At 38.8% G+C, this 25,698-nt stretch overlaps 1 protein-coding gene across 3 annotated transcripts in view; it reads right to left on the bottom strand.

Moving 5' to 3' along the window:
• Window positions 1-743: 743 nt before the first annotated feature.
• Window positions 744-25,698, bottom strand: part of HORMAD2 (HORMA domain containing 2) — a 94,621-nt gene continuing 69,666 nt past the window's right edge. For all 3 annotated transcript variants that reach the window (XM_027575178.1, XM_027575179.1, XM_027575181.1), the window contains one exon: window positions 744-1,665. In XM_027575178.1, the coding sequence (XP_027430979.1) occupies window positions 1,561-1,665 (105 nt within the window). In that variant the 3' untranslated portion in view covers window positions 744-1,560. The remainder of the gene's footprint in view (window positions 1,666-25,698) is intronic.

The raw sequence follows: 25,698 nt of genomic DNA, 5'->3' as shown, positions 1-25,698 counted from the left end.
GACTCCTAGAGTCTTTGTAAAGCTCCTTTGCATTCAAACATTTATAGTGGAGGTATGCTCACTACCTCATAAGCAGCTCATTTCAAAATTTTGGCAACATGTAGAGTTAAAAAGTTCCTCTTTATACTGAGCCAGATTGACCTCCTGTAGCTTTCACCAATTTGGTCTTAGATCTACTCTCTGGAGAGACACAAAATAAACTTAATCCCTCTACTAGACAGCTAATCTCTTTATATGATTCTCTTAAAAGAAATTGTGGTGACTCAGGCTACAATTCTATCAAGGATATAATAAAGCCAATACCTTTCCCTCCTCCTTGCAGTGGCAGAGTAAGCCTATGTGAGTATATTTATCATGCTGGGAGAGGGGAAAATGCTCCTCCCTGGCAGGCCCTGGATCAGTCTGGCAAAGGGTAGTGCTGGACAGGCAGGCTTTCTCAGATTTTCCTCTCTGTTATGATAACCCGCAGCCTTCTGCTGGCTAAAGTACATGTCTGGCTCCAGAGATTCTCCTCTTAGTCTGGGTCAGAGGTCCAGGGTTCTTTTGTGTGCATTAGAATCCTGGGAGTTCTCCACAGGGCCCCAGCCCCTGAGATTTTGATTTTGGAGAAATGAAACAGGCCCAGTAATCCATATTTAAATGAGCACTCCAGGTGCAGATGTCCTTATTACATTTGAAGAAACACCAAACTAAGTGAAGGAAAAAAAAAGATGAGTAAAAAAATACCTTGTGTTTTGGTTTTATTTAACTGGAAAGCACGTACATTAAATTATTAAACAATAAAAACCCTTTTAAGTCATTTATTATGTGTCTAATACCAATCATTAAGTTTATCAAAATTCTCCCAGAATAAGGAGAGAATTAATAACATTATCTGCAGGTTACAGACTGATAAACTGAAGTGTTTGTTGGGAAGCATTCAACATGAGCCTTCAGAAGGGAGCCAGGCTCCTGCACTGCAGCCTATTGCCTGTCTCAGGTGGCCAACAGAGCAGGGCGTAGGGCCAGATTTGAGGAACTTTACAGGGAGAGTACATTTCCGTCCAACACTTAGCTGATCAATCTCGTGATTGGAGTTAACATAAAAATCACACCTGCATAAGCACCACCACATATATCCTATGCAATTCTGTGGGAATTCTAATAAAGCTATAGAGGGATTCCAGTACACAGGTTACAACAAGTTACAACATTTCACAGTAGACTAAATACCTGGGGAGTTTAGTTATGCAAAGAAAACCCTCCTTTGAGAACAACAGCTTATTTCTTTTCAAAATAGCTGCTGTGGTTCTTTTACAAATATAAAGTGTGTCTCGTCTCTAACTCAGCCTTGAAGTAATGCTATCCCAAGGCAGCCCTGGTGACCTTGTTTCCTTGTGGCAAAGTGAACCCATGTCTACCCAGTAATTTAGCACTTAGTAAACTGACTAAAAAAGTTGAGCAACAAATTTAGTAAAAGGTTTTGGTGATAGGAACTTACTTTGCTACTTAAGACACTTCATGCATGTTTGTTGCAAAATAAAATTATTTTAGAGTAAATGCAGTGAAGGCATCTAACTTTCATTTTCTGTCAGGGATGAAGACTTTCACTGGTTCGCTGACCTTCCTCTTCTTCCTGGAGCTCTCAGAACTTTGCTGACTGTATGCAAAATTCATTCTTTGAATCTGTGAGAATCACCAAGAGGCACAATTCAGCAGAGGTTTTGACGTCTGCACAAGGCATATACAAGACAGGTAGACCAAGCATTAATCCCTCTAGCTGCATAACGGATCCAAACCTGCTTTCCTGTGGGCTGGTTTGGCCCTGCTGCCAGTATCAGAGTCTGCTATTCCAAGTTTCAGGAGCTGAGGTCCCCTGGAGGCAGCCAGTTTCAGGGACAATTTCTTGGCTCTCTTCAGTGAATTCAGCACATACAACTCTTAAAGGAAGAGTTGTCAAGGTGTGGGGCCAACAAGGAGCAATTAAGGGTCAGGAGAGATCTAGGGCACTGATTGCTTTAGAAGCAAATATAACTGTGGTCCCAATTTCAGTTAGCAGAAACATAGAGCCTTATCTTTATCATATGTTCAGATTAATGAATTAGGAAGGACCATGGCCCTTCTTTCTGCTTGAAGAGAACTGTATGTTATTGATTAAAGGGAAGTTAATTAGTGAATCATCATAAATACATATTTTCCCATTGGGTTCAGCTTTGGTAAAGATTTTAAAGCTTACTTTTGTTAAGTAAGCAAATGGATGTATTGCAATCTGTCAGACAATGCCTAATGCCCAGAATTCCAAGAAACACATAGAGTTTTTATATTTTCCAGCCACTAGATGGGAGGAAAGGTTTTCCAGTGTCCTCTGTTCTTTCTTCGGTAGGAAAATGGAATAAAACATATATTTTTAAACAAGCCTCATCAGAATATCTAGTAGAGTTTCCAACATTATCCTTTTTTCTGTTATAGATACAGGCTATTGTTACTATTGATATGTTACTACTACAAAATAGTGGGAATGTCAGTAAAACACTTAAGTACCATTTAGAACCAAAGATTGGGTCTACAAATGGCTAATTTAATCACTATCTTTTAGTTTTAGAAAGCATTTGATTTTCTGATCTCAGAAGCCACAAATTTTCCTTGGCTTAAACTAAGACACCGATTATAGAGAACAGTAAAACTCTGAGAAAATAAGTAGAGCTGCTCATCAAATAACTCGTATGCTTAGATATGTAAAAGTTTGAAATGGCCTGCTCTAAAGGAAAAGAAATAGCACCATAAAACCTAAAGCACAAAAAACAATTTCTTTATCTAGGAGATGAATTTGTTACAGTGTGGCTGAAAGAAAAAGCACCTGGTAAAATTCAGCTTTTCTAGAAATGTTGCTTGGGCATGCTTTCCATTCAAATGAAATTTCCCTCACTTCAATCAAGTCTGGGTATACTGAGAAGAAAGGAAGATGGATGTACAAATCCTCAAACGACAGGTTGGTCTGATGGTTTACTCAAAAGTAAACCGGAGTTTTATTACAAGTTTCAGAACTGTAAATTTATTGCAGTGAGTTAATCAAAACATCTTTAATAATGTATACAATCTCAAGGCAACCAGTGAGGCCTGGAAACTCTCAATGGTTTATGGGAAACTAGTGGGTTCAAAAGCAAGTATGTGATCGGTCAGGGGCCACTTTCTAACATAGATGAATAGTCCATACGAACTATATAAACAAACAGATTTGGGGTGCGTGGGTGGCTCAGTCGGTTAAGCACCTGCCTTCAGCTCAGATCATAATCCCAGGGTCCTGGGATCGAGCCCGGCATCGGGCTCCCTGCTCAGAAGGGAGTCTGCTTCTCCCTCTCCCTCTGCCTGCCTGCCTGTCTGCCTACTTGTGATCTTTCTCTCTCTCTGTGTCAAATAAATAAATAAAATCTTTAAAACAAACAAACAAACAACAGATTTATCCACACAAACATTTTTTTGGGTGTATTCCAACTGGCTGAGTTTGCATATTTGATGCCAAAGCCAACCAGGCAAGCAAAGGGCCAGTGCTCAGGCAGTCTAGACAGATTATCTGGGTGATTTGAACAACAATGGGTGATCATCAAATGATTCCTAATGCATGTCATATTATATTTTAAACAGATAGCCTTTAAAGTGTTCCTTGTATATGGATTAACAAGAGGCTACTATGATCCACTTACCAATAGAACCTCAGGGTTATTGACATGTACCTCTGAAAAAAGCCCTGAAGATATTTTTTCTGCTGTATGGTAATTCCCTACTTTCCATTTTTTGTTTGGTAATATATTCTTTTGAGAAGCCAAAGAGCAGGTTTTGCTTTAAGCACAGACAGGTTACTTAGCTGACTTGGTAGCAGTATTTGAAAGCACAAGAAGGGGTCCCTTCTTCTAAATTATTCCATTTATTATATATTCCTTTATTCATTTACTAAAAAACAAATGTTTGTTACTTGAATGTTCTCCCAGAGTTCTGTCTTTGAGCATCTTTTCTCCTTCTCCACATTCTGTGTATGGCTCCTGGGAATCAGTTACCATTTATAAGCAAAGACCTCCACTTCTATATATTCAGCCTAGATCTTCCTTTTGAACTCCAGATCCGTGTGTGTAATCAACTGCCTATTAAAAGTCTCCACATGGATGTTCTAAAGAAAACTCAAATGCAATGTGTCCAAATTGGAATTTATCATCTGCCTCTCTAAGCCAGCTCCCAATCTTTGTTCCCACTCTCTGTGAGTCCCCTGGGGGTGTCCACGTTAAAAGCCTGGGACTCATCCATGGTTGCTCCATCGTTTTCACCCTAACATCTATCTAATCACTAATTCCTGTTGATCCTACCTCCTTAATAGCTATCAAATCCATCCATTTTTCTTTATTGCCACTGCTTCTACTTTAGCCCAGGCCAATATCATCTATCCCAAGTACTAAGTCTTGAACTCCCACTACTGCTGCTTCTCCAATCCATTCTCCACTCTGGAACCTAAGTAGTCTTCTATTAAATCTGAATATGTCACTCTTCTGATTCATAACCCATCCACTAATGATTTCCCATTGTCCCCGGGATAAAGTCCAGACTCCGTGTGGCCCTCACCCACCTCTGCTGCTTCATCTTGCCCCAGACTCACTGAGCCGCTAGCAGTTCTCCAAATGGCCCTGCACACCTCCCTCTGGACTTTGCCTTTAATGCCCACTCTCCTTCTCTGCTTTTCCCTTCCTCACCAGGCCTAGGGTCAGTCCTGGAGTTTCTTCTGCCTACTGGCCTTCCATGACACCTCTAGGTCTGTGTTCTGTTCTTACCCCTTTTGTGGCATTTACCACATAGTACTATCAGGCCTACTTACCAGTCCTCTCATCCAGAGGACAAACTCCTTTGGGTTAGTGACAGTATCTTAGTTGTATCATTGTATTCCCAGTTCCTGGCATCTGGTAGATGCTCTTAAATTACTGGCTGAATGAATGAATGCATTTTTGAAGCTGAATTTAAGCCAGGCACTGTACTGGGCACCAGGACCATATCTCTAGCAATATAAAGATGAATAGGACACAGTGGTTTTCAAGGACCGAGTATTAAAAGGAAGAGACATTAAGTACATGAGTATAATATAATGTAATACAATATAATAGAAATCCATTCAATAGCCACAATAGACATTCATTCATCCAGCAATTATTTCTTGAGTGCCAGCTCTGTGCATGGTACTGTTGTAGTTGCTTGGGACACATCAGTGAACAAAGGAGAAAAAAATCCCTGCCCTGTGGATTTTACAATCTAGCCGTGTTACTTTTTGGTTTAATAATTTCCTATGGCATCTCACTGTTTTTAGGACAAAGTTCAAAGTCGATACCTTGTTTTTTCCATACACCATCAGTAATTTTTTTTACATTTCTAGGGAGGGAGAGGTGTCACAGGTTGGCCATAAGACCCTGATGAAGGCTATGTCCTTTCTCCTCAGAAGGCTCACACCTGCAACTCACACACTCATCAGTTATGGAGGGCTATTTGAGGGGGCTACCAGGCCCATGAATACCTCTCAGTTAGAATCACTACCCCCCAGGGCCTAGCTCTGCCCGTACCACCCTCACCTCCTCACTTGATCTGTCACTCTTTGCCCTCTCAGTTTCTCATAGCTGACTTCTTCCTGATTCTAGACCTTTGCATATGATGTTCCTTCTATCTAAAATGTTCTTTCCTGTCAACCTCTTTGCCTAGGTAATTCGTATTCATTCTTTAGATCTCAGATGAAAAATTATTTCCTCAAAGAAATGTTCCCTACCTTCATTCCAGTTAAGTTAGTTCCCCCTATCAGAAGCTCTTAACAGAGTTCCAAGAGATCAGGGACATGCCCATCTTGGTTGCAACTTGCACACAGTAGGGGCTCAATAAATATTTCTCAATGAATAAATGGATGAATGAATCTTCAAAGAGTACTCTGCCTGCAGTGTAGAAAGGTACTAGAGGCATCAAGTGGACACAGGGTGATGAGTCATACTACTGTAGTAGTCAGGTGATAACTTGGGTGACAGTGCAGATAAAGAGAAGTCAACAGTGAGAGAAATATTTAGAAGGCAGAGTCAGAAGGATGGCCAATTGGATATGACAGTAAAGGACAGGCAGGTAGGTCAATAGTGACTCCCATCTTCTGGGTTAACTAAGTTCATGGATGAAGGTACTGTTCTCTCAGGTAGAGAAAAATGGGAGTTTTGAACTGGCTGAGTTTGGAGCACATGTGAAACCCCAAGTGGACATAATGAATAAGCAGCTGTATATGGAAGTCTGGAGCCCAGGAGAGAGGTCTGTGATGAGGATGTAAATTTGAGAGTCATCAGCATATGGAGGCTAATTAATACCAGGGGTGTGGAAGACTTTGCTTATTGAGAGATCAGAGCATGAGAAGGGAAAGGGGCCAGGACATAGCCTTAAGGAACTCTAACATTTAGAGATTATGTGAAACATAAGCCAACAAAGGAGATTGAGAAAGAGAGATAAAAGAAGACTAGCAGTCTGTCATGTAAAGAAAGCCCAGGGAAGAGAGTTCTAAGAAGGAATGGAGAAAATAAAAGAGATAATGGTGGTGGTCAGTAGTGTCAGTTGCTGAGAGGTCAAGAAAGATGAGGACAGAAATATATCCACTTGATTTCGCCACATGGAGGTTACAAAGTGCAATGAATTTGTGGGGGCAGAAGTCACCTTGAAGTCAGTTGAAGAGTACATAAAAAGTAAAAGAAATTAAGAGCAAGTATACAGAATTTTATAAGTCAAAATGGAGTGGGGCGCTTGGGTGGCTCAGTTGGTTAAGCATAGGACTCTTGATTTTGGCTTACATCAAGATCTCAGGGTTGTGAGATCAAGCTCGATGTCAGGCTCGGTGCTGGGCATGGAGCCTGCTTAAGATACTCTCTCCTTCTTCCTCTACCCCTCCCCCCACCTTTAAAAAAGTCAACAGGGAGTAACCAACTCAGCCTGAGAAATTTAGAAAAGCCTTCTTAGCAAAAGAGGGACACTGAGCTGGGTCTTAAAATAATGAGCAGGAGCTCACCAGACTGGAGATGGTGAGGGGGTGGGGTAAGAACAGAAGGTTCAGTATATTCAAAGACACTGAATCATGAAAAGACATGGAAGATATATGGGACAGTGAGAAATGTCCCTTTATGAGACTGGCTCTTAGAGTTAAGTGCTATTTATCCAATACACTCCTTTTTTAAATTTTAATTTTAATTTTTTTAAGATTTCATTTATTTACTTCAGTGAGAGAGAGAGAGACAGAGCACAAGCAGGGAGGAGGGTCAGAGGGAGAGGGACAAGCAGGCTTCCCACTGAGCAGGGAGCCCAACGTGGGGTTCGATTCCAGGACCCTGAGATCATGACCTGAGCCAAAGGCAGACACTCAACCAACTGAGCCATCCAGGCGCCCTCTCCAATACACTCCTGTTAAAAATATAAATTCCCCTGGAATTATTACTCAATATGATGTTAGTGTAAATGAACTCATCAAATGGTCTCCAAGTGGCAGCCTGCAGAAACCAGGGCCTCACAGGCTTTGGAAAGCAGACAGATAAGTTTCAATATAGAAAGGATATAGTACTTACTTTGCATTAGGAGGTAGATCTATATGGGGAGCCAAGGGTGGGAGGAGGCAGCCCCAGGCAAGCAGGAAATACTGTGAGTACTTTATGTGCCTGGGGTGAGATGAGAGTGCAGTGAATTTTGCTTACTTCAAAATTATTTGTCAGGTCAGATCTGACAAAATGTTTTCCCTTTAGAAAACCAGTCCTTACCAGTATGGATTTATAATCAATTGTTAAGCATGGAATCTTTGGATTTGGAAGTTCCCAGATCAAGAAATTCTATGGTTCAGAGAGGATGTGTGTCCCTATGGTTCAGAGAGGGTATGTGCCCCTATAAATAAATTATAGCACTGATGTTAGCTTTGATTCCTCTCCCTTAACATTTATCCTTTTTTTTTTTTTGCACAATGTAAGGTAAATCAACAGCGATTACAAAATAAATGCTATTAGCATAAATGTAGCTCAAGTTAACACTGAGATGAATGAACAGTAAAAAAGTGAATGCTTAAAGAGAACACTTCCTCCAACTCCAGCGGAGCTGTGAGCTCTCTTGTATGTTGGGAAGAGTCACATGTTTTAGTGGGATTTATGAAGGGTTTGACCATTCATTAGCTTTCTTGATTTCCTGAAATCAAGGATATCTCTATTTAGGAGGTAAATATGTACTCTCCTTAGAGTCATAACCGTGTATTTCCATTAATCTCCAAAACTTATATCAATTCTCCCTTTCTCCATATGTTCTAAGGCATCATATACCTTTAAGAGCTCTAGAATTAATTCAGTTATTCAACAAACATTTTGGGGCACCTTCTCTGTGCCAGATATTGTGCTAAGCACTAACAATACAAAGCTGCTCAAAGCACATTCCCACGTATGTGGCTCTGGTAGGGGGGAAACAAACTGGTTACAGATGAAATGATAGTCATGTATAGGGTACAGGAGAGGTTCCAAAAAGATCTTATTAGCTTTTCCTGGGGAAGCCTGGCAAGGCTTCAAAGGGGATGCGAAGCTTACACTAAGTAGTGCAAGATGAGCAGACATTCACCAGCAAATGGCATTAGAATTTGAAGTTGCAGGGAGAACATTCTAGACAAAAGGAGCACAGACACAGGGTTATAAAGCAGATTACCTCCGAAGAATTGGGAATAGTTCAGTGGGACTAATAGAAAGGGGACAGGGTGGTGGGCTGGATCAGACAATGTCCTTCTCTGAAGTTTGGGCTTTCTACGGCCATACTACCCTCAACGTGCCCCATCTCGTCTGATCTCAGAAGCTAAGCTGAGTCAGGCCTGGTTAGTACTTGGATGGGAGAATGAATGACAAAGGATGGAGTACATGAAGCTTTGTACTGTAATGGAATGCCACTGAAAAGTTCTAAAAGCAGGTTTGTTTTAGTTAGATCCCTATGGCTGCAGTGTAAAGGGTAGACGGGACAGGAATGAGACAAGGAGCAATGAGGCTATTTCAGAAGAGAACTGATCTGAGCAAGAAAAAGAGCAAAAGTGAAGTTAGAGAGGAGAGGACTAATAAGGGAGAGGGCTGAGGAGAGAGAGAACAAATGCCTGAACCCAAACACTAACATGACTTAATCATTCATTGGGAGGAACACAGGGATGGCAAATAAAGAAGTAAAAAATGACAAAAATTACCCAAGTTTCTGGTAATGGCATTGATCAAGATAAGAAATAGAGGAAGCTAAGGGGGTGAGCGGTGGGAGCATCGTGGGGATGATGGATGGAGAAATAATTAACTCTGTTTTCAAGATTCTGAATTGGAAGTGAGATATCCAAATGAAGATATTCACCAGGGCATTAATTATGTGACCTGGAGCTCAGGATGGAGGAAACTGCATCAAGAGCACATACAGAAAGATATATTCACTTTGGACAAAAGATGGGATATTACTTGAGGTCTGGAAGGAAGTAAAAGTGGATATAGATATATATACATTTTTAAATATGGGAACAGGAAGTTGAATGATTCATATTTGATGGCCATAATTATTTCTACGAAGTAGAATTTAGGTCATCCACTTAGAAAGGGAGGGAATTGGTCTTGGGTGGTGCTTAAGACACTTAAGTGGTGAAAGTTTGAACAATGAGAAAGGCAGCCAATAAATAGACATTTAAAACTAATGTTAAGGGGTGCCTGGGTGGCTCAGTCGTTAAGTGTCTGCCTTTGGCTCAGGTCACGATCCCAGGGTCCCGGGATCGAGTCCCACATCGGGCTCCCTGCTCCATGGGAAGCCTGCTTCTCCCCTCTCCCACTCCCTCTGCTTGTGTTCCTGCTCTCACTATGTCTCTCTCTGTCAAATAAATAAATAAAATCTTTAAAAATAAATAAATAAAATAAAATAAATAAAACTAATGTTAACTGTTGCTTAGAATCTGGATAGCTTTAAGATATATGACCTCAAGGGGAGCCAGTGGCTCAGTTGTTAAGCGTCTGCCTTTGGCTCAGGTCATGATCCCAGGGTCCTGGGATTGAGCCCCACATCGGGCTCCCTGCTCAGCGGGAAACCTGTTTCTCCCTCTCCCACTCCCCCTGTTTGTATTCCCTCTCTCACTGTCAGATAAATAAATAAAATCTTAAAAAAAAGATATATAACCTCAAAATTAAAATATTTGACATATTAATAATTTTGCTTTTTACAAACATTTAAATGCTTACAATAGACCATATACTACACTAAGAGCATCATAAATGTGATCCTGTTTATTCCTTAGAGATAACTGTGTGAGTGCAGGGGGTGTTTATTCCTCTTTTACCAATGTGGAAATTAAAGTTCAAAGAAGTGAAATGACTTGTTCAGTTCGCACAGTTAGTAAGTGGAAGTCTTGAACCCAGGTCTCCTGATTTCGAATTTAGTGCTCCTTATACTTTATTTCTTCATCCCAAAGGGGAAAATGGAAGTCGGAAATTGCAGGAGATCTCTATGTAAGGTTCTTAGGCTTCTTCTGGGGTTGACCCTTTTTGGGGATAACCTAAGAGGACCTCAAACTAAAGACAGCCAAAACTGAGTTCATTTTTTTCCTTTGTAACCAATTTTTCCTCATGACTTTTCAATTTCTATTAATCACCATTTCCCAGTCATCAAAGATGGAAAACATAGCCACCTTAGATTCTTCTCTCATCTAATGCCTACACAGAGTTCTTGTAATGAGTAAATGGAATAGCTCAGATACAGCCCCTGGTACAGCATCACACATATACAAGTCATTCAGTGACTGACAGCTGTTACCATTCCTACTACCACAGGCATCCTCTACTCCAGCCAAACTGGATTGTTGTAGTAGGCTGAAAAATGAGCTGCCAAAAGATGTCCATGTCCTAATCCCTAGAACCCATGAACATTACCTTATATGGCAAAAAGGGGGAAGAGATTTTTTGCAGGTATGATTAATGATTTTGAGATGGAGAGGTTATCCTGGATTATCCAGGTAGACCCTACATAGAATCACATGTATCCTTATAAAAGAGAAGCAGAGGGAAACTTGAACACAGACAAAGATGACAATGTGACCACCTAATGGCCATAAGCCAAGGAATGCCAGCAGCCGTAAGAAGCTGGAAGAGGCAAAGAACAGAACTTCCCCTAGAGCCTCCAGAAGAAATCTGAATCTGTCTACACCTTGATGTCACCCAATGACACTGATTTTGGACTTCTGGCCTCTCGTGAAAGAATAGATTTCTAATGTTTTAGGCCACCAAATTTGTGGTAATTTGTTACAGCAGCCCTATGAAACTAATAGTTACATTCTCCAAACACACCTCATTCTTTTCCCTCTTCATTATTTCCTGCACTTCAGAAAACAGAAATCTTCTATGACTTATTCTCTTTTAAATTTTGAATAATTCCTTCAAGGTTAATCTCTAAGAGTATTTCTTTTTTCTTTACTTTTCCTTTTTTTTTTTTTTTTGTCAGAGAGAGAGAGAGCGCATGTGCCTGCACAAGTAAGGGGAGTGGCAGGCCAAGGGAGAAGCAGACTCTCCGCTGAGCAAGAAGCCCCATACAGGACTCAGTCCCAGGACCCCTGGGATCATGACCTGAGCCAAAGGCAGACACTTAACCTTAACCGACTAAGCCACTCAGGGGTCCCACTCTTTAAAAGTATTTCATCCAAAAAGACTTTCCAACTCCTTTAATCTGATATGACCTTTCTTTCTTGAGCAAATCCCATCATGTTTTTGTACTTGTGTTTTTCTGACATCGTAAATGTTTGTAAACAATTTGTCCTTTACATGTCCTTTACAATTTGTAAACAATTTGCCCTTACATGGGTTTAAATTCTTTAGGAATTCATTTGTATTAATATTATGGTTTTTACACTCTCTGCACTGCAATGCCTTACTCAGTGTCCTTCACCTAGTAGGTATCAAAAAAAAAAATTCTTTTGCTACCTACCTCTACTATCTACACAAGTGCTCAATTACACAGTTATTCATGTATCCTGAAGCAGCACTATTACAGTAGCCATGAGCCACATGTGACCATTTGAATTAAAATTGAATAAAATTTAAAAATTCAGTTCCTCAGTTGTATTAGCCACATTTCAAGTGTTCAGTGCTCACATATTAGACATCACAGATATAAAACATTTTCATCATCACAGAAAGTTCTATAGGACAGAACTGCTTTACAATGGCAATCAGGATATAATCCAAGTAAACAGGAAGTTTCCTAGGGCCTATGGTAACAATAGGAATACAGAAACTAGAAATAATTTTTCTTCAAAATGTAAAAATGTCAATTTTCCTAAGATTATTTTATCAAGTCAGTGTAATCCCAATCAAAATTCCAATGTATGTCTGTTGGAACTTAGTAAGCTGATTCTAATAGTCACCTAGAAGAGAAAATGTACAGGAAAATCTTAAAAAAAATAAAAATAAAAGAACTATGAGGGGAAAGGAGTTGCCCTTCCAGATAGCAAAACATAATACAAAGTTAGAGTAATTAACACATGAGAGCAGTAATACAGGAGTAGACATACAGATCAGTGAAATAGAATAGCAAGTCTGAAAACAAACCTATTGTATGTATGGGGCTTTAATTTATGATAAAAGTGGCATTTAAATTAGCAGGAAAGGGCAGAAAATTCAAGTAGTACCAACACAACAGGAAAACATTCTCACACCAGAAAAAAAAAAGATCCCAGTTAATTTGAGAAGACAAATGTAAAAAGCAGAACTATAAGTTTATTAGAAGAGAATATAGAAAATTTTGCTTATAACTTTAGCATTGGAAAGATCTTCTCAAGCAAGACATAAGATGATAAAACCATGGAGAGACGTCCCATGTTCCTAAATTGGAAGATTTAATATAGTTAAGATGTCAATACTACCCAAAGATATCTATAGATGGGGTACAATCACTGTGAAAATCCTAGTGACTTTTTTTGGAGCAGAAATAGAAAATCCATTCATAAATTCATATGGAATTTCAAAGACTCCCCAAATGCCAAAATAATCTTGAAAAAGAAAAACAAATTTGGAGGCCTTTGGATACTCACACTTTAGATTTCAAAACTTATTACAAAGCTACAGTAATCAAAGCATGTGGTACTGGTGTAAAGACAGATATATAGGCCAATGAATAGAATGGAGTGCCCAGAAATACACTTTCACCAATATGACCAAATGATTTTCAACAAGGGTGTCCAGAGCCTTCATGGGGAAAAGAAAATCTTTCAACAAATGGTGTTGAAAAAACTGAATATCTGCATATAAAAGAATGAGGTTGGATCCTTACACCACATACAAAAATTACTCAAAATGGATTGAAGAGGGGCAGCTGGCTGGCTCAGTCAGTAGAACATGCAGCTCTTGATCTCAGGGTTGTTGAGTTCAAACCCCATGATCAGGGTAGAGTTTACTTTAAAAATAAATAAGAAAATTAAAAAGAAAAGCTAAAAAAAAAAAAAAAAAGGATTGAAGACCTAAACATAAGAGCTAAAACCACAAAACTCACAGAAGAAAATATAGGGGGAAGCTCATGACATTGGATTTGGCAACAATTTCTTAGATATGACATCAAAACAGAGGCAACAGAAGAAAAAATAAATTGGACTTTATCAAAATTAAAATTGTGCATCAAAGAATACTACCAAGAGAGTGAATAAACAACCCATGAAATATGGGAAATATGGGAAATATGAAATAAGAGAAAATATTTGCAAGTCATTACATCTGATAAGAGATTAATACCTGGAATATATAAAGAACTTCTACAATTCAACAACAACAAAACAAACAACCTGATTAAAAACTGGGCAAAGGACTTGAATAAGCATTTCTCCAAAGAAGATAACAACAAATGGCCAAATAAGCAAATGAAAAGATTCTCAACATCACTAATTATTAAGGAAATGCAAATCAAAACCACAATGAGATATTACTTCATACCCATTAGGATGGCTATTATTTTTTTTAAAAACCAAGCAGAAAATAAAAGTATTGGAGGGGCACCTGGGTGTCTCAGTCGGTTAAATGTCTACCTTCAGCTCAGGTCATGATCACAGGTCCTGGGATCGAGCCCTGCTTTGGGCTCCCTGCCCAGCAGGGAGTGTGCTTTCGCCTATCCCTCTGACCCTCCACCCCCGCCCTTGTGCTCTCTCTCAAATAAATAAATAAAATCTTAAAAAAGAAAGAAAGAAAGAAAGAAAGAAAAAACAGAAAAGTCCTGGGGATGACATAGAGAAATTGGAACTCTTAGCATTACTGGTGGGAATGCAGAATGGTTCAATTGCTATGGAAAATAGTATGGGGGCACCTGGGTGGCTCAGTCAGTTGAGCATCTGACATTGGCTCAGGTCATGATCTCAGGGTCCTGGGATAGCCCTGTGTCCATCAGGCTCGGCTCGAGTCTGCTTGTCTCTCTCCCTCTGCCCCTCCCCCTCCTTGTGCTCTCCCTCTCTCTCTCATATAAATAAATAAAATCTTTTAAAAAAAGAAAATAGTATGGCAGTTCCTCATAAAATTAAAGAATAACCATATGATCCAGCAATTCCTCTTCTAGGTATATACCCGAAAGAACTGAAAGCAGAAACTAGAACAGATATTTGTACACCCATGTCAATAGCAGTACAATTCACAATAGCCAAAAGGTAGAAGCAACCCAAATGTCCATCAATGGATGAATGGATAAACAAATGTAACATACACAATGTAATATTATTTAGTCATTATAGGAAGGAAATTTTGACACATGCTACAACATGTATGAACCTTGAGGACACTATGCTAAGTGAAATAAAGCCCAGTCACAAAAGAGTAACTATTGTATGATTTCACTTATATGAGGTACTTAGTCAAAGTTATAGAGGCAGAAAGTAGGATGGTGGTTACCAGGGGCTAGGGAGAGAGATGAGGAGTTATTTAAAAGATATGAAGCTTCAGTTTGGGAAAATGAAAAAGTTCTGGAGATTGATGGTGGTGATGGTTGCACAATGGGAGTGAACTTAATGCTACTGAACTGTACATTAAAAATAGTTAAAATGATAAATAACTTTTATGTTATATATATTTTATCACAATTTAAAAATTGTGGCATTTTTCTTAAAGTGGCGTTTTTTCTTAATTTTTTTTTTTAAAGATTTTATTTATTTGACAGAGAGACACAGCGAGAGAGGGAACACAAGCAGGGGGAACGGGAGCAGGAGAGGGAGAAGCGGGCTTCCCGTGGAGCAGGGAGCCCGATGCGGGGCTCGATCCCAGGACCCTGGGATCATGACCTGAGCCGAAGGCAGACGCTTAACGACTGAGCCACCCAGGCGCCCCAAAGATAATTTTCTTAAGGATAATTTTTAAAAAGATGATTTAGTGGTGCCTGGGTGGTTCAGTCAGTTGAGTGTTCGGCTTTTGGTTTTGGCATAGGTTATGATCTCATGGGTTGTGAGATCAAGTCCCATGTCAGGCTCCATGCTCAGTGGGGAGTCTGCTTGAGATTCTCTCTCTCCATCTCCCTTTGTCCTACCCACCCTGTGCTCACTCTCTCTCATCCTGATAAATAAAAATAAATCTTTTTAAAAAATTAATAAATAAATAAACTTAAAAAACAAAAAAGGAAAAGAATGTAAGACAATTACAAGCTACATACATAACTTTAAATTTTCTAGTAAATATATTTTAAAAAGTAAAAAGAAAAAAAAGTAAAAAGAAACATGAAATTAAGAATTGTAATCATTGCTTTTATTTAATCTAACATCAAAAATATTATCATTTCAATATGTAGTCAATGTAAAAATTATTGGGATATTTTACATTCTTTTTTTTTTAAGATTTTATTTACTCATTCGACAGAGAAAGAGCAAGAGCAGGAACACAAGCAGGAGTGGGAGAGGGAGAAGCAGGCCTCCCACGGAGCAGGGAGCCCAATGTGGGATTTGATCCCAGGACCCGGGGATCATGACCTGAGCCAAAGGCAGACACCCAACAACTGAGCCACCCAGGTGCCCCGGGATATTTTACATTCTTTTCATTTTATACTATATCTTCACAATCCAGTGTATATTTTATGCTTACAGCACATCTCAACTCAAATTAGCCACATTTTAAGTGCTTAATAGCCACATGTATTTAGTGGCTACCATATCAGACAGCATATCTTGTGTGTGTGTGTGTGTGTGTGCACGTGCATGTGTGTATTTTAAATGCAAAGTCAAAGGTATAGAACATCTTTATGGGTAGTTTTTGAATTATCTATGAGAATGTATTCATGTGTACCTTATATAAAGTTATATTAAAAATATGAAGTTCCATATTAATTTGCTTATTAATTCTGTTAAAATTTGTCTTTTTTATTACTTGATATGTTTATAAACAACATGCTTATCATTTCTTCTTTTTGCTTTCCTTTATTTCAATATGATGGAAGTTTCATTATGAAACTATTTTTGTTTGTAAACTAGAAAGGTAATAAAGGAACATAAAACAGACTGCATACAAAATAAAGAATGTAAACATAACCTTCATAATTTTTTATATTTATTACATGGTAGAATTATAATATTTTGGATATATTAATAAATAATGTGTATTATTAAAATTTTAAAAAGAACATTTAAAAACTTCAAGTTTATTTGGCTTACCTTTATAAATTATAATATTCTAAAATATTATTAGATACTTTTCAATAGAAGAATATTAGGTACTTTCCTACTTTCAAATGCTTTAGTAATTAACTATTAATTCTGTGGTAGCTAAAGACAGACATATATAACACACATGAACAGGGGCGCCTTGCTGGCTCAGTCTGTAGAGCATGTGACTCTTGATCTCGGGGTCATGAGTTCAAGCCCCAAGTTGGGGGTAGAGTTTACTTAAAAAACACACACACATATAAACACACTCAAGCACATACTTGAAGTAATTATAAAAATGAAAAAGTTGGGGGCACCTGGGTGGCTCAGTCAGTTAAGCATCTGCCTTCAGCTCAGGTCATGATCCCACGGACCTGGGATGGAGCCCTGCATCAGGTTCTCTGCTCAGCAGGGAGTTTGCCTCTCCCTCTCCCTCTCCCTCTGCCTGACACTCCCCCTGCTTGTATGCTATCTCTCTCTCTCTCTTTCTCTGTCAAAAAATAAATAAAATCTTCTAAAAAAATGAAAAAGTTGTTTCTTGGTTTGTGGCATGTAGGAGGAAACCTACAGGCAATGACATGATGGTGTTATTAGATGTACTAAACTTGACATGGGTTTGCTGATTCTTCAAAAAAGAGATGAAGAGATAATAGATACAGAATTGGAAATGTGATACCTTGCTTCGTAAAGATTTGCTATGTAGGTCAGTTGCTTGAATCTGAGTCTCTATAAAGTGCTTTAGCAGGTATCAAAAGGAATCTAGTATAACTGTAAGTACAGAGATGACTATAGAGATAGGTGTCATAAAACGAACAGAAAAAGTCCACTCTGGTATGAAGAGTGTCTCTCATGGAAGGTCTCTATAGGTATGATTTCCAAATCTCAGTCCATAACTGCCTAATCTCACTGGAAGGAAGGACAGGGTGAAGTAGACGGCACTTAGGGGCTCTGCTCCCAATCCCCAATAGCTCTTCCATACAAGGTGAAGGCAGAATGGCAAAGATACATTCACTCAGAAGACAGATTTTCACTTTAAATTGGCCCTGAGTTCACTTGAGGAGAAAAAGAAAAAAAGAAAACAAAAACCTCAAAGGAGAACTAGTTGGGTGTTGAGAGGAAGGATAAGTTTTATATTAGGGGCAGACACCTAAACTTAATTTTTAAAACAATTTTTAAGTAACTTCTACACCCAACATGGGGCTCAAACGTACAACCCCAAGATCAAGAGTCACATGCTTCACCAACTGAGCCAGCCAGGCACTCCCTAAAATTAATTTTTATTTTACTTTTCCAGCAAATGGTGAAACATTTTCAGTTTCTAACACAAAATAAAAATAACCATACCTCTATTTCTGATCTACTTTTATTTTTTAATATATTTGAATCCTTTCAGAATTTTCTATGGCATCAGTTTAGTTCACATCTAGTTATTTAATTGCCTGCTTCCTTGTATTTGGTTTAATTTATCTAATTTTTTAAAAAGATTTCATTTATTTATTTGACAGAGAGAGACACAGCAAGAGAGGGAACACAAGCAGGGGGAGTGAGAGAGGGAGAAGCAGGCTTCCTGCGGAACAGGGAGCCCAATGTGGGATTCGATCCCAGGACCCTGGGATCATGACCTGAGCCGAAGGCAGATGCTTAATGACTGAGCCACCCAGGTGCCCCTACTTTATCTATTTTAATAACTATCCCCCCTAGAAGGCAACCATTGTTATCAGTTTCTTGTACACCCTTCCAGAAACTGTTCTGTTTTCATTTTGAAATCTACTGCACCACAAACTGTTGTAAAATTCCCAATATCATTCTCTTCTAATTGTTTTACTAAAACTGGACCAGGTCTGTCCACAGTAAGAGTACATGAGGAAGTGGAGGGCTGTGACCAAGTAACAGACCTATCTGCAGGGTCACTCCTGGTCTCATATCATATGAAGGTGGACTTTCTTCCCATTGCCTCCAGTTATCTTCCCCCATCTAGACACCACACGTTTTCCTCCTGACTAAAGGAAATGAGAGAGAACGAGGAAAGCAGAGATTCAAGGGACCATGGTTAAGTGCTGCGGTGGTGATGGGAGCACTAGGAAGGCAAGACAGGGATGGACAGCAGTGTTTCAAGGTAGTGAAGAACACAGATGTGTAAACAATGAACACTAACCAACATCTAACACAGGTAGATGAAGTAAGGGCTAACTAAATATACGAGCAGTATGCTCTAGGAATGTAGAGGGAAAAGAAGAATAGGGGGAAGGACTTCATAAATTAGCCCATGGCTGGTTGAGCATGTCTGACAAGCTTCTTTTCAAACTGCGCACGTTTTCCCTGACTCATGAAAACCCAGGGCTGGGAGAATGCCAGACCAGTGTGCTGCAGCTCAGTCAGTAGGAAGTCTTTCAGAACAATATGGAGAGGAAAAACTAAGTTTAGAACTTTGCGCACATGCAAAAATGTAAGGAATAATAATAAAAGTCCCACTGAAGCTTACAACTGGTTTTCAGTTGTGAATCAGAGAAAAACACATGAGCATTTTCAAAAGCTTTACTAACCAGGGGTGCCAGGAATTGCTCACCTCCAGGGGTTGCCATTTACAGTGTTGTCTATGTTTTAGGTAACCCTGGAATTATGCAGTGCACAATCAACATAATTATGCATGGTAACCCTGCTAGGGCAAACATCAGTTTTTTGACTACCACTTTCTAAGTTTCCCCATCACTAAATTTTTATGAGTTACAGGGTATTCCTTTTGGCTAACATTTCCTATGACAAGAAAAAACAAACATTTAGAATGTTATGAACATATTTTCTTAAAAACCAAGGTTGTTGAGTATAAACTGCAATGTAGCTATGCTACAGAATATGGCTAAATTATATACCTAAAGTATGACATACTGTACATATTTTCCAACCTAGAAAGATTTTCCATGATGGGGTAAGGGCTGCTCAGTTTCAAATTAAACACCATTTATTTAGAATATTATTTAGAGTGGAATAGTATTATTGTTGCAGGGCATCTGGCACATTTTTACTCTGAGGCTTTCAGAATTTAATGAGTAAAAGTTGAAAGTTTCTCCTTATTTTAGAAGAATTTTTCTGATTTTTCCCCAGTATCTCTCTTTTCATGGCCATTTGTAATTCAGCAATGTACAGACAACCACCACGTTGGAAAACAACATGACAGTGGGTCATATAAAAGATGAGATGTGAAACTGATTTTTGTGAGTGTTTAAAGTTATGCCACTATTGTTCCTAACTCCTGATTCTAATATTCCTGATTAGGAAGTATCTAACTAGGTGAAATCAGGAAAGATTTATCATCAGTAGATATGGCTGTGTTTTGTTCTTTTTGTGCTTTGCATTAATTGTTGAGGATGCAGGAACCAATTTTTTAAGTTTTTTTTTTTTTTAAGTTTGTGGGTATTGAGCTAATTCCTGGTGGTTTTTAGAATTTAGCCACATGTTCCCTTTTTGTGGAAATATTTACGCTGGGGATTTCCACTAAGGGAATTAGAGTTAATTGAGCTCTTTTCTGGGGGATAAAGCAGCTGAGGCCATATTTCTATTAGTGTCTTTTTTTTCTTGCCCTACTCTAAGAGAGTGTTTCCATACACATAACACTAAATCTAACAGGTTCTCATGGAATATTACATATATAAAGTAAGATCATGTATTTGAAAATGTTTGGCACCCTATCTGGTACATGTTAATCACTTATTACAAATTGGTTGTATCTAGTTGAACATTACCTGATTTTGGTGAATATGTGGTTGCTATAAATTAAGTGTGTCCTGAGCTGGCCAAGGGATTTTTTAAAAATCTAACTTATCTTGGGGTATGAAAAGTATAAAGTATCTCTCAAAGATAAGCCAGGTTACATATTCAATAACAAAGCCTTTCATTTCAAATTTCAGCTACAAACTTCTGGTGTTCCTGTAAATGTAACAGTGGAAGATGAACTACATATGCTTGAAAATGCTTGACTTAAAATGGAGAAGGAAAAGAGGAACACAGAACCTAGAGACACTCTAAATTGAAATGCATACAAACAGACATCCTCTCAAATCCCACCCAAGAAGCAATGAATAAGCTTGAAAAATTATTAATCTGGTTTTTCATGGTATAGTGCAAAGACTCAGAACTTGGGTGCTGGGTTCCATCACTGACTTGCAAGTTTCCATCACAGTAAAAAAAAAAAAAAAAAAAGGGAGGGGGATAATATTTGCCATGTACCAAACAGTGATGCTTTGAGGATTAATGACATAATGTCTGTAAAGAGGTTGGAGCTCCTTGGAAAAAAGACACTACATAAATATAAAGTAGTATTAATATTTAGGCTTAGTCCACAATGTGAGACCTGCTTTCTTTGGCTCATGAGGTCATCAGCAGTTCTGTAAGGTGTACTCAAACACCCACAGAGGAGCCTTGTTAGCTTCCTCGTAAGTGGACTGTAAAGCAATCTGACCCACCTGGTCAGAGCAGTCACGGAGGCTGGGTTCCCTTTTCATGGCCTCCAAGAAGCTACAGATGGAGAGTGCTTGGCTCTCTAAAGGAATGAGACATGGCCATGAGAGCACTTCAACAGCATTTAGGGCTTCTCAGGAATGCAGTGGGAGTTTGGGAATGTTTTGACTTAGAATTAAACAAAAGCTCAGTCATATCATATCTTGATTTAGAAGAAAGGCTAAATGTGCCTTTCTCAGACAACGAAAATTTGGAATAAGAGTAGGAATGAGAAAGCTACTTCTTGGAATGGTTAGTTTATATCTTTAAAGGATTTGGAGGCAAACTTGGGTTTTTTTGTCCTGGGAACATTTTAGTCTCCAGGGGTTGTAGTCTCTTTGATGGCAATATCCTGACTCCTCATCATGGCTTCATCTCTGTGAAACGGTTATCAAGGGCAATCTTGCAGAAGTTTCAGTTCTAAAATTTCAAAGGACAATCAATTCAATGTAGACATTGCCTTGCAAAGTCTTGTGGTATAACTGAATGACATCAATGTAGTTGTGATGAAACATTTGCATTTCTCAGTTTTAAAAGATAAAATTAATTTTGATTCAAGGGCCTTAGGCATCAGAAACCACCATCTTCAAAATGTGAGGTTCATGAACTTATAATCATTAGTGCTTAATAGTGATTCTGAGGCTGTGTCCATAACACCAAAACATTTGAAAAAAGATGAAAAAATGTGAAGGAATTTTTTTTTTAAATCTAGATGCTTTGTTTTACATTGATCTAGATTGGGTGTTTTTAAGAAATGAATTTGGCTTCTTGTCCACTGATTGCTATGGTATTTCAAACTGATTAATATTGATAATATATGCTTTGTTAGGGGAAAAGGAACAAAAATGTTATAGCCTTCTCAACGTGTAGTCAAATCTACGCTAACTAGAAAGCATTTTCTAAATAAAATATTGACCTTGGTTCTTCCTCCCATCCCTTAATGAAGAGTTCAGTCTTAGCACTAGTGTTAGGTGTAGCAGAGCAAGAAAGGCACCCTGACCAGGGTGAGGAGGGCACTGCATCTACTTGGGAAAAAGGCCCAGGGCAGGAGGGTCAGAGCCCTACAGGGGTAAGATGGGTATCTATATGCGTGCAGGAGAAGGTGATGAGGATGGGAGTCTGGTTACGTTTCAGAGGACTGATAAAGTCAGTAGGTTAAGCATAATGGGGGCCAGGTTTCTCACTAATGGAGAAAGAAATTACAAATATGGAAGTGAAAAAACTACAATGATTTCTATAGCTTTGGACTGGAATTCACAGTATAGGTGTGCACTCATGGATTTCCATAAAGAGACACAAATATAGATGTATATGTGTGTATGTGGGTGTGTGCACGTGTTCATACACATATTTTCCAGCTCATCCACTGAGAGAGACCATGTTTTGGCTACTAAACGAAACCAATAAAAAAACAAGTGTCCTTGGAGAAATGGCTGATTCCAGGACTGCTACAGGGAAAGTACAAGATGAGCCTGAAACAAGATGATGTACCAGCATGTAAGGAAGTACTCAAAGAATTGAGGGGACATGTCAAAGAACACAGAAGCCAGCTTGAAGGGGTTCCCACTGGCAAAATATGAGACAATGAGAGCATCAAAATAAATAAAAATCATGATAGTAATGGATAAAATAGGCACCCATGAGTCTTTACTGATATAAATAAATAATAAATGAGAAGTTTGATGAAAAATAGGATAATTTACACAGTTTCAAAGAACTTCCCTACAAACTACTTAAAATTACAAAGGGAGGAGAGTAACTATAGTAGAGAAGCCTGGTAGAAACCGCTTTAATCAAGTGACCAAAATAAACATCCATCAGTAATGGACAGATAAAATCACGAGCCATTTGACAGGGAGCAATAAATATGCGGCACCACTTCTGTGGTATTCTTGAAAAAGATGCATACCCTGAATCTAATCATGAGGAAACATCAGACAAACCCAAACTGAAGGACTGGCCCATTCTATAAAAACATGTCAAGTTGCACAATGTATAGACTTGTTGAATTGTTATGTTGTACACCTGAAATTAATATAACATTGTGTGCCAACAATACTTCAATAAAAACAAAACAAATACACATACACAAAAACATGTCAAGGTCATGAAAATCAAGGAAAGACTGAGGAACAGCTCAAAGCTAAAGGAAGCTAAAGAAATTTAATAACTAAATACACCATGTGATGTAACCTGGATCCTTTTGCTATGGTTGACATTATTAGGACAATTGGCAAAACTTGAATAGACTTTGAGGGTTGGATAATAGTAATGTATCAGAATTAATTTCCTGATTTTCATGGTTGTATTGTGATTATGTAGGAGACTGTCCATGTTTCTAGAAATTGCATACTACAGTATTTCAGAAGTGATAATGCAACGGGTTAGGAAATCATTTGTGCTGTACTTAACAGTTTTTCTGTGAGTTACAGGTTGTTTCACCATAAAATAAATTATACAAAAGACTATTTTAGAGAAAAGATTGTATATTTTATTGTTTTTCCTGTTGATATATGTTTTACATATAAAAATATAATTATTTATATAAATTATATAGAGACAAATATTGTGGAAACTGAAGACATTTATTCTGTTCAACTTATCTAGTAATTATTTTTAAATGTGTCCATATGTAAGTGAGGTGTCAGTAAGCTTGGCTTGTTCTCAAAAGAGAAAGAAATCTAGAGAAGCTCGAGACAAAGGAGTGAGGGGAAACTGGCAGGAGCTAAAGCTGGCGCCTTAGGCTAGAGCAGATCAGGTATCACCTTGAAGACTATGGAAAGTGAAGTGACATAAACAGATTCATATCTTTAAAAGAAGATTCTGGAGGCTTTGTGTCAAACTACGCAAGGGCGAAAATGAAAGCTGGGAGACACTGCATGGGTACTATTTACTTGAGCTAGAATGGTAGCAATGAGTGAGAAGTGGTCAGATTTGAAATATATTTTGAAAGGAGAGCTCACTGGACTTGCTGATGGACTAGATGTGGTTATAAGGGAGAAGAGCTAAGGATGGCTGCTAGGGTCTTAGAGCAACTGGGTAATGATGGTTTCATTTACTGAGATGGGAAAGACTGAGGATGTGACTAGTAATAGGAAAATAATATGAATTGAGGAATAGTGGGGAAGAATGCCTGGTTAAAGTGTGTTAAAGAGAACAGATAACAGGGAAGTGGACAGAGCAAACATGGACAGTTCTCTTGCGAGATGGATATGATTTGTGTCAATGGAAAGAAGAAAGGCATTCCAGGCAAGAGAAAAGTATATTTGTTAAGATATGCAGGCAGAAATGAACTTGGCTTGTTCCTGACAGTGAGAAAACTGACCTAACTCAAGGAAGGGGAACATGTTGGGTAATAGTGGGAAATAGGACAGGTAACATGGAGCCAGATCATGAGTAACCTGAAAGCCAGGTTGAGGTGTTTAAACTTGATGTAGTAGGAATGGAAGTCATGAGATATTTTAATTAGGGAAGTGATATGATGAAGGTTATAAAGAAGATCAGATTGGTAGTGGTATGAAGGATAGTGCAGGAGGCTGTGGGAGAGCCTGGAGGCTGTGGCAGCAATTCAAATGCCAGAGAAAGAAGGCCTGGACTCAAGTTTTGGCAGTAAAATCAGACTGACAGGGAAAGCTTGGGGAACTTTTGATACCTGACTAAATAAGGAGAATGATTTCAAGATTCTGAACTTAAGGCATTGAGAGAATAAAGTTGATGCTGAAAGGCAGGGAAACTGGGTAGGAAAACTCATTCTGGGTGTGAAAAGGGGAAGGCAGTGGTGAATAAAAAGATGAGCACATTGGACTTGACATATTGGGACATCAAAGCAGAAATTCCCATTAGAAAGTTATAGATAGAGAACTGGAGCTCTGGGGCAAGAGTCCTCAAGATAAGCCATTTGGGAGTGGATGTGATGCATGAAGCCCATAGATGGGATGAATCCTCCAAAGGAAAGTATGTAGAGCTTGAAGTGTATATGGTCAAAGACAGTGGAGATGTTGGATTTTGCCTGCAGTTGGAGGTGGGGGGAGGAACAAAAGTGACAGAGAAGTGGGTGACAGGTCAGACAGATGGAAAAAGAATGAGAACAGAATAATAGCATAGAAATAAGAAGGAACAGAGGCGCCTGGGTGGCTCAATCGTTAAGCATCTGCCTTCGGCTCAGGTCATGATCCCAGGGTCCTGGGATCAAGCCCTACATAGGGCTCTGTGCTCCGCGGGGAGCCTGCTTCTCCCTCTCCCACTCCCTCTGCTTGTGTTCCCTCTCTCACCGTGTCTCTCTCTGTCAAATAAATAAATAAAAACCTTAAGAAAAAAAAGAAAGCAGAAGAAACATTTAAAAAATAGTATACAATTATCATAAAATAGGTCAAGAAGAATGAAAAAAGTAGTAAAGATTGTGAGATCTATTCATTAAAAAGTCATTGTTTATTCTGAAGAGAATAGCTAGGAAGGTGAAGATGAGTGAAGGGACCAGCTTTCTGAGCCAAAGAACAAGTGAGGAAAGTGCAGTAAGTGGAAAGCATCTTGTGAGTTACGCCTGGCTGGCTCAGTTGGTTAAGCAT

This window comes from Zalophus californianus, chromosome 14, assembly GCF_009762305.2.
Source record: "Zalophus californianus isolate mZalCal1 chromosome 14, mZalCal1.pri.v2, whole genome shotgun sequence".
NCBI classification, from domain to species: Eukaryota; Metazoa; Chordata; class Mammalia; order Carnivora; family Otariidae; genus Zalophus; species Zalophus californianus.
This window is presented reverse-complemented; position numbering and strand designations above follow the sequence as displayed.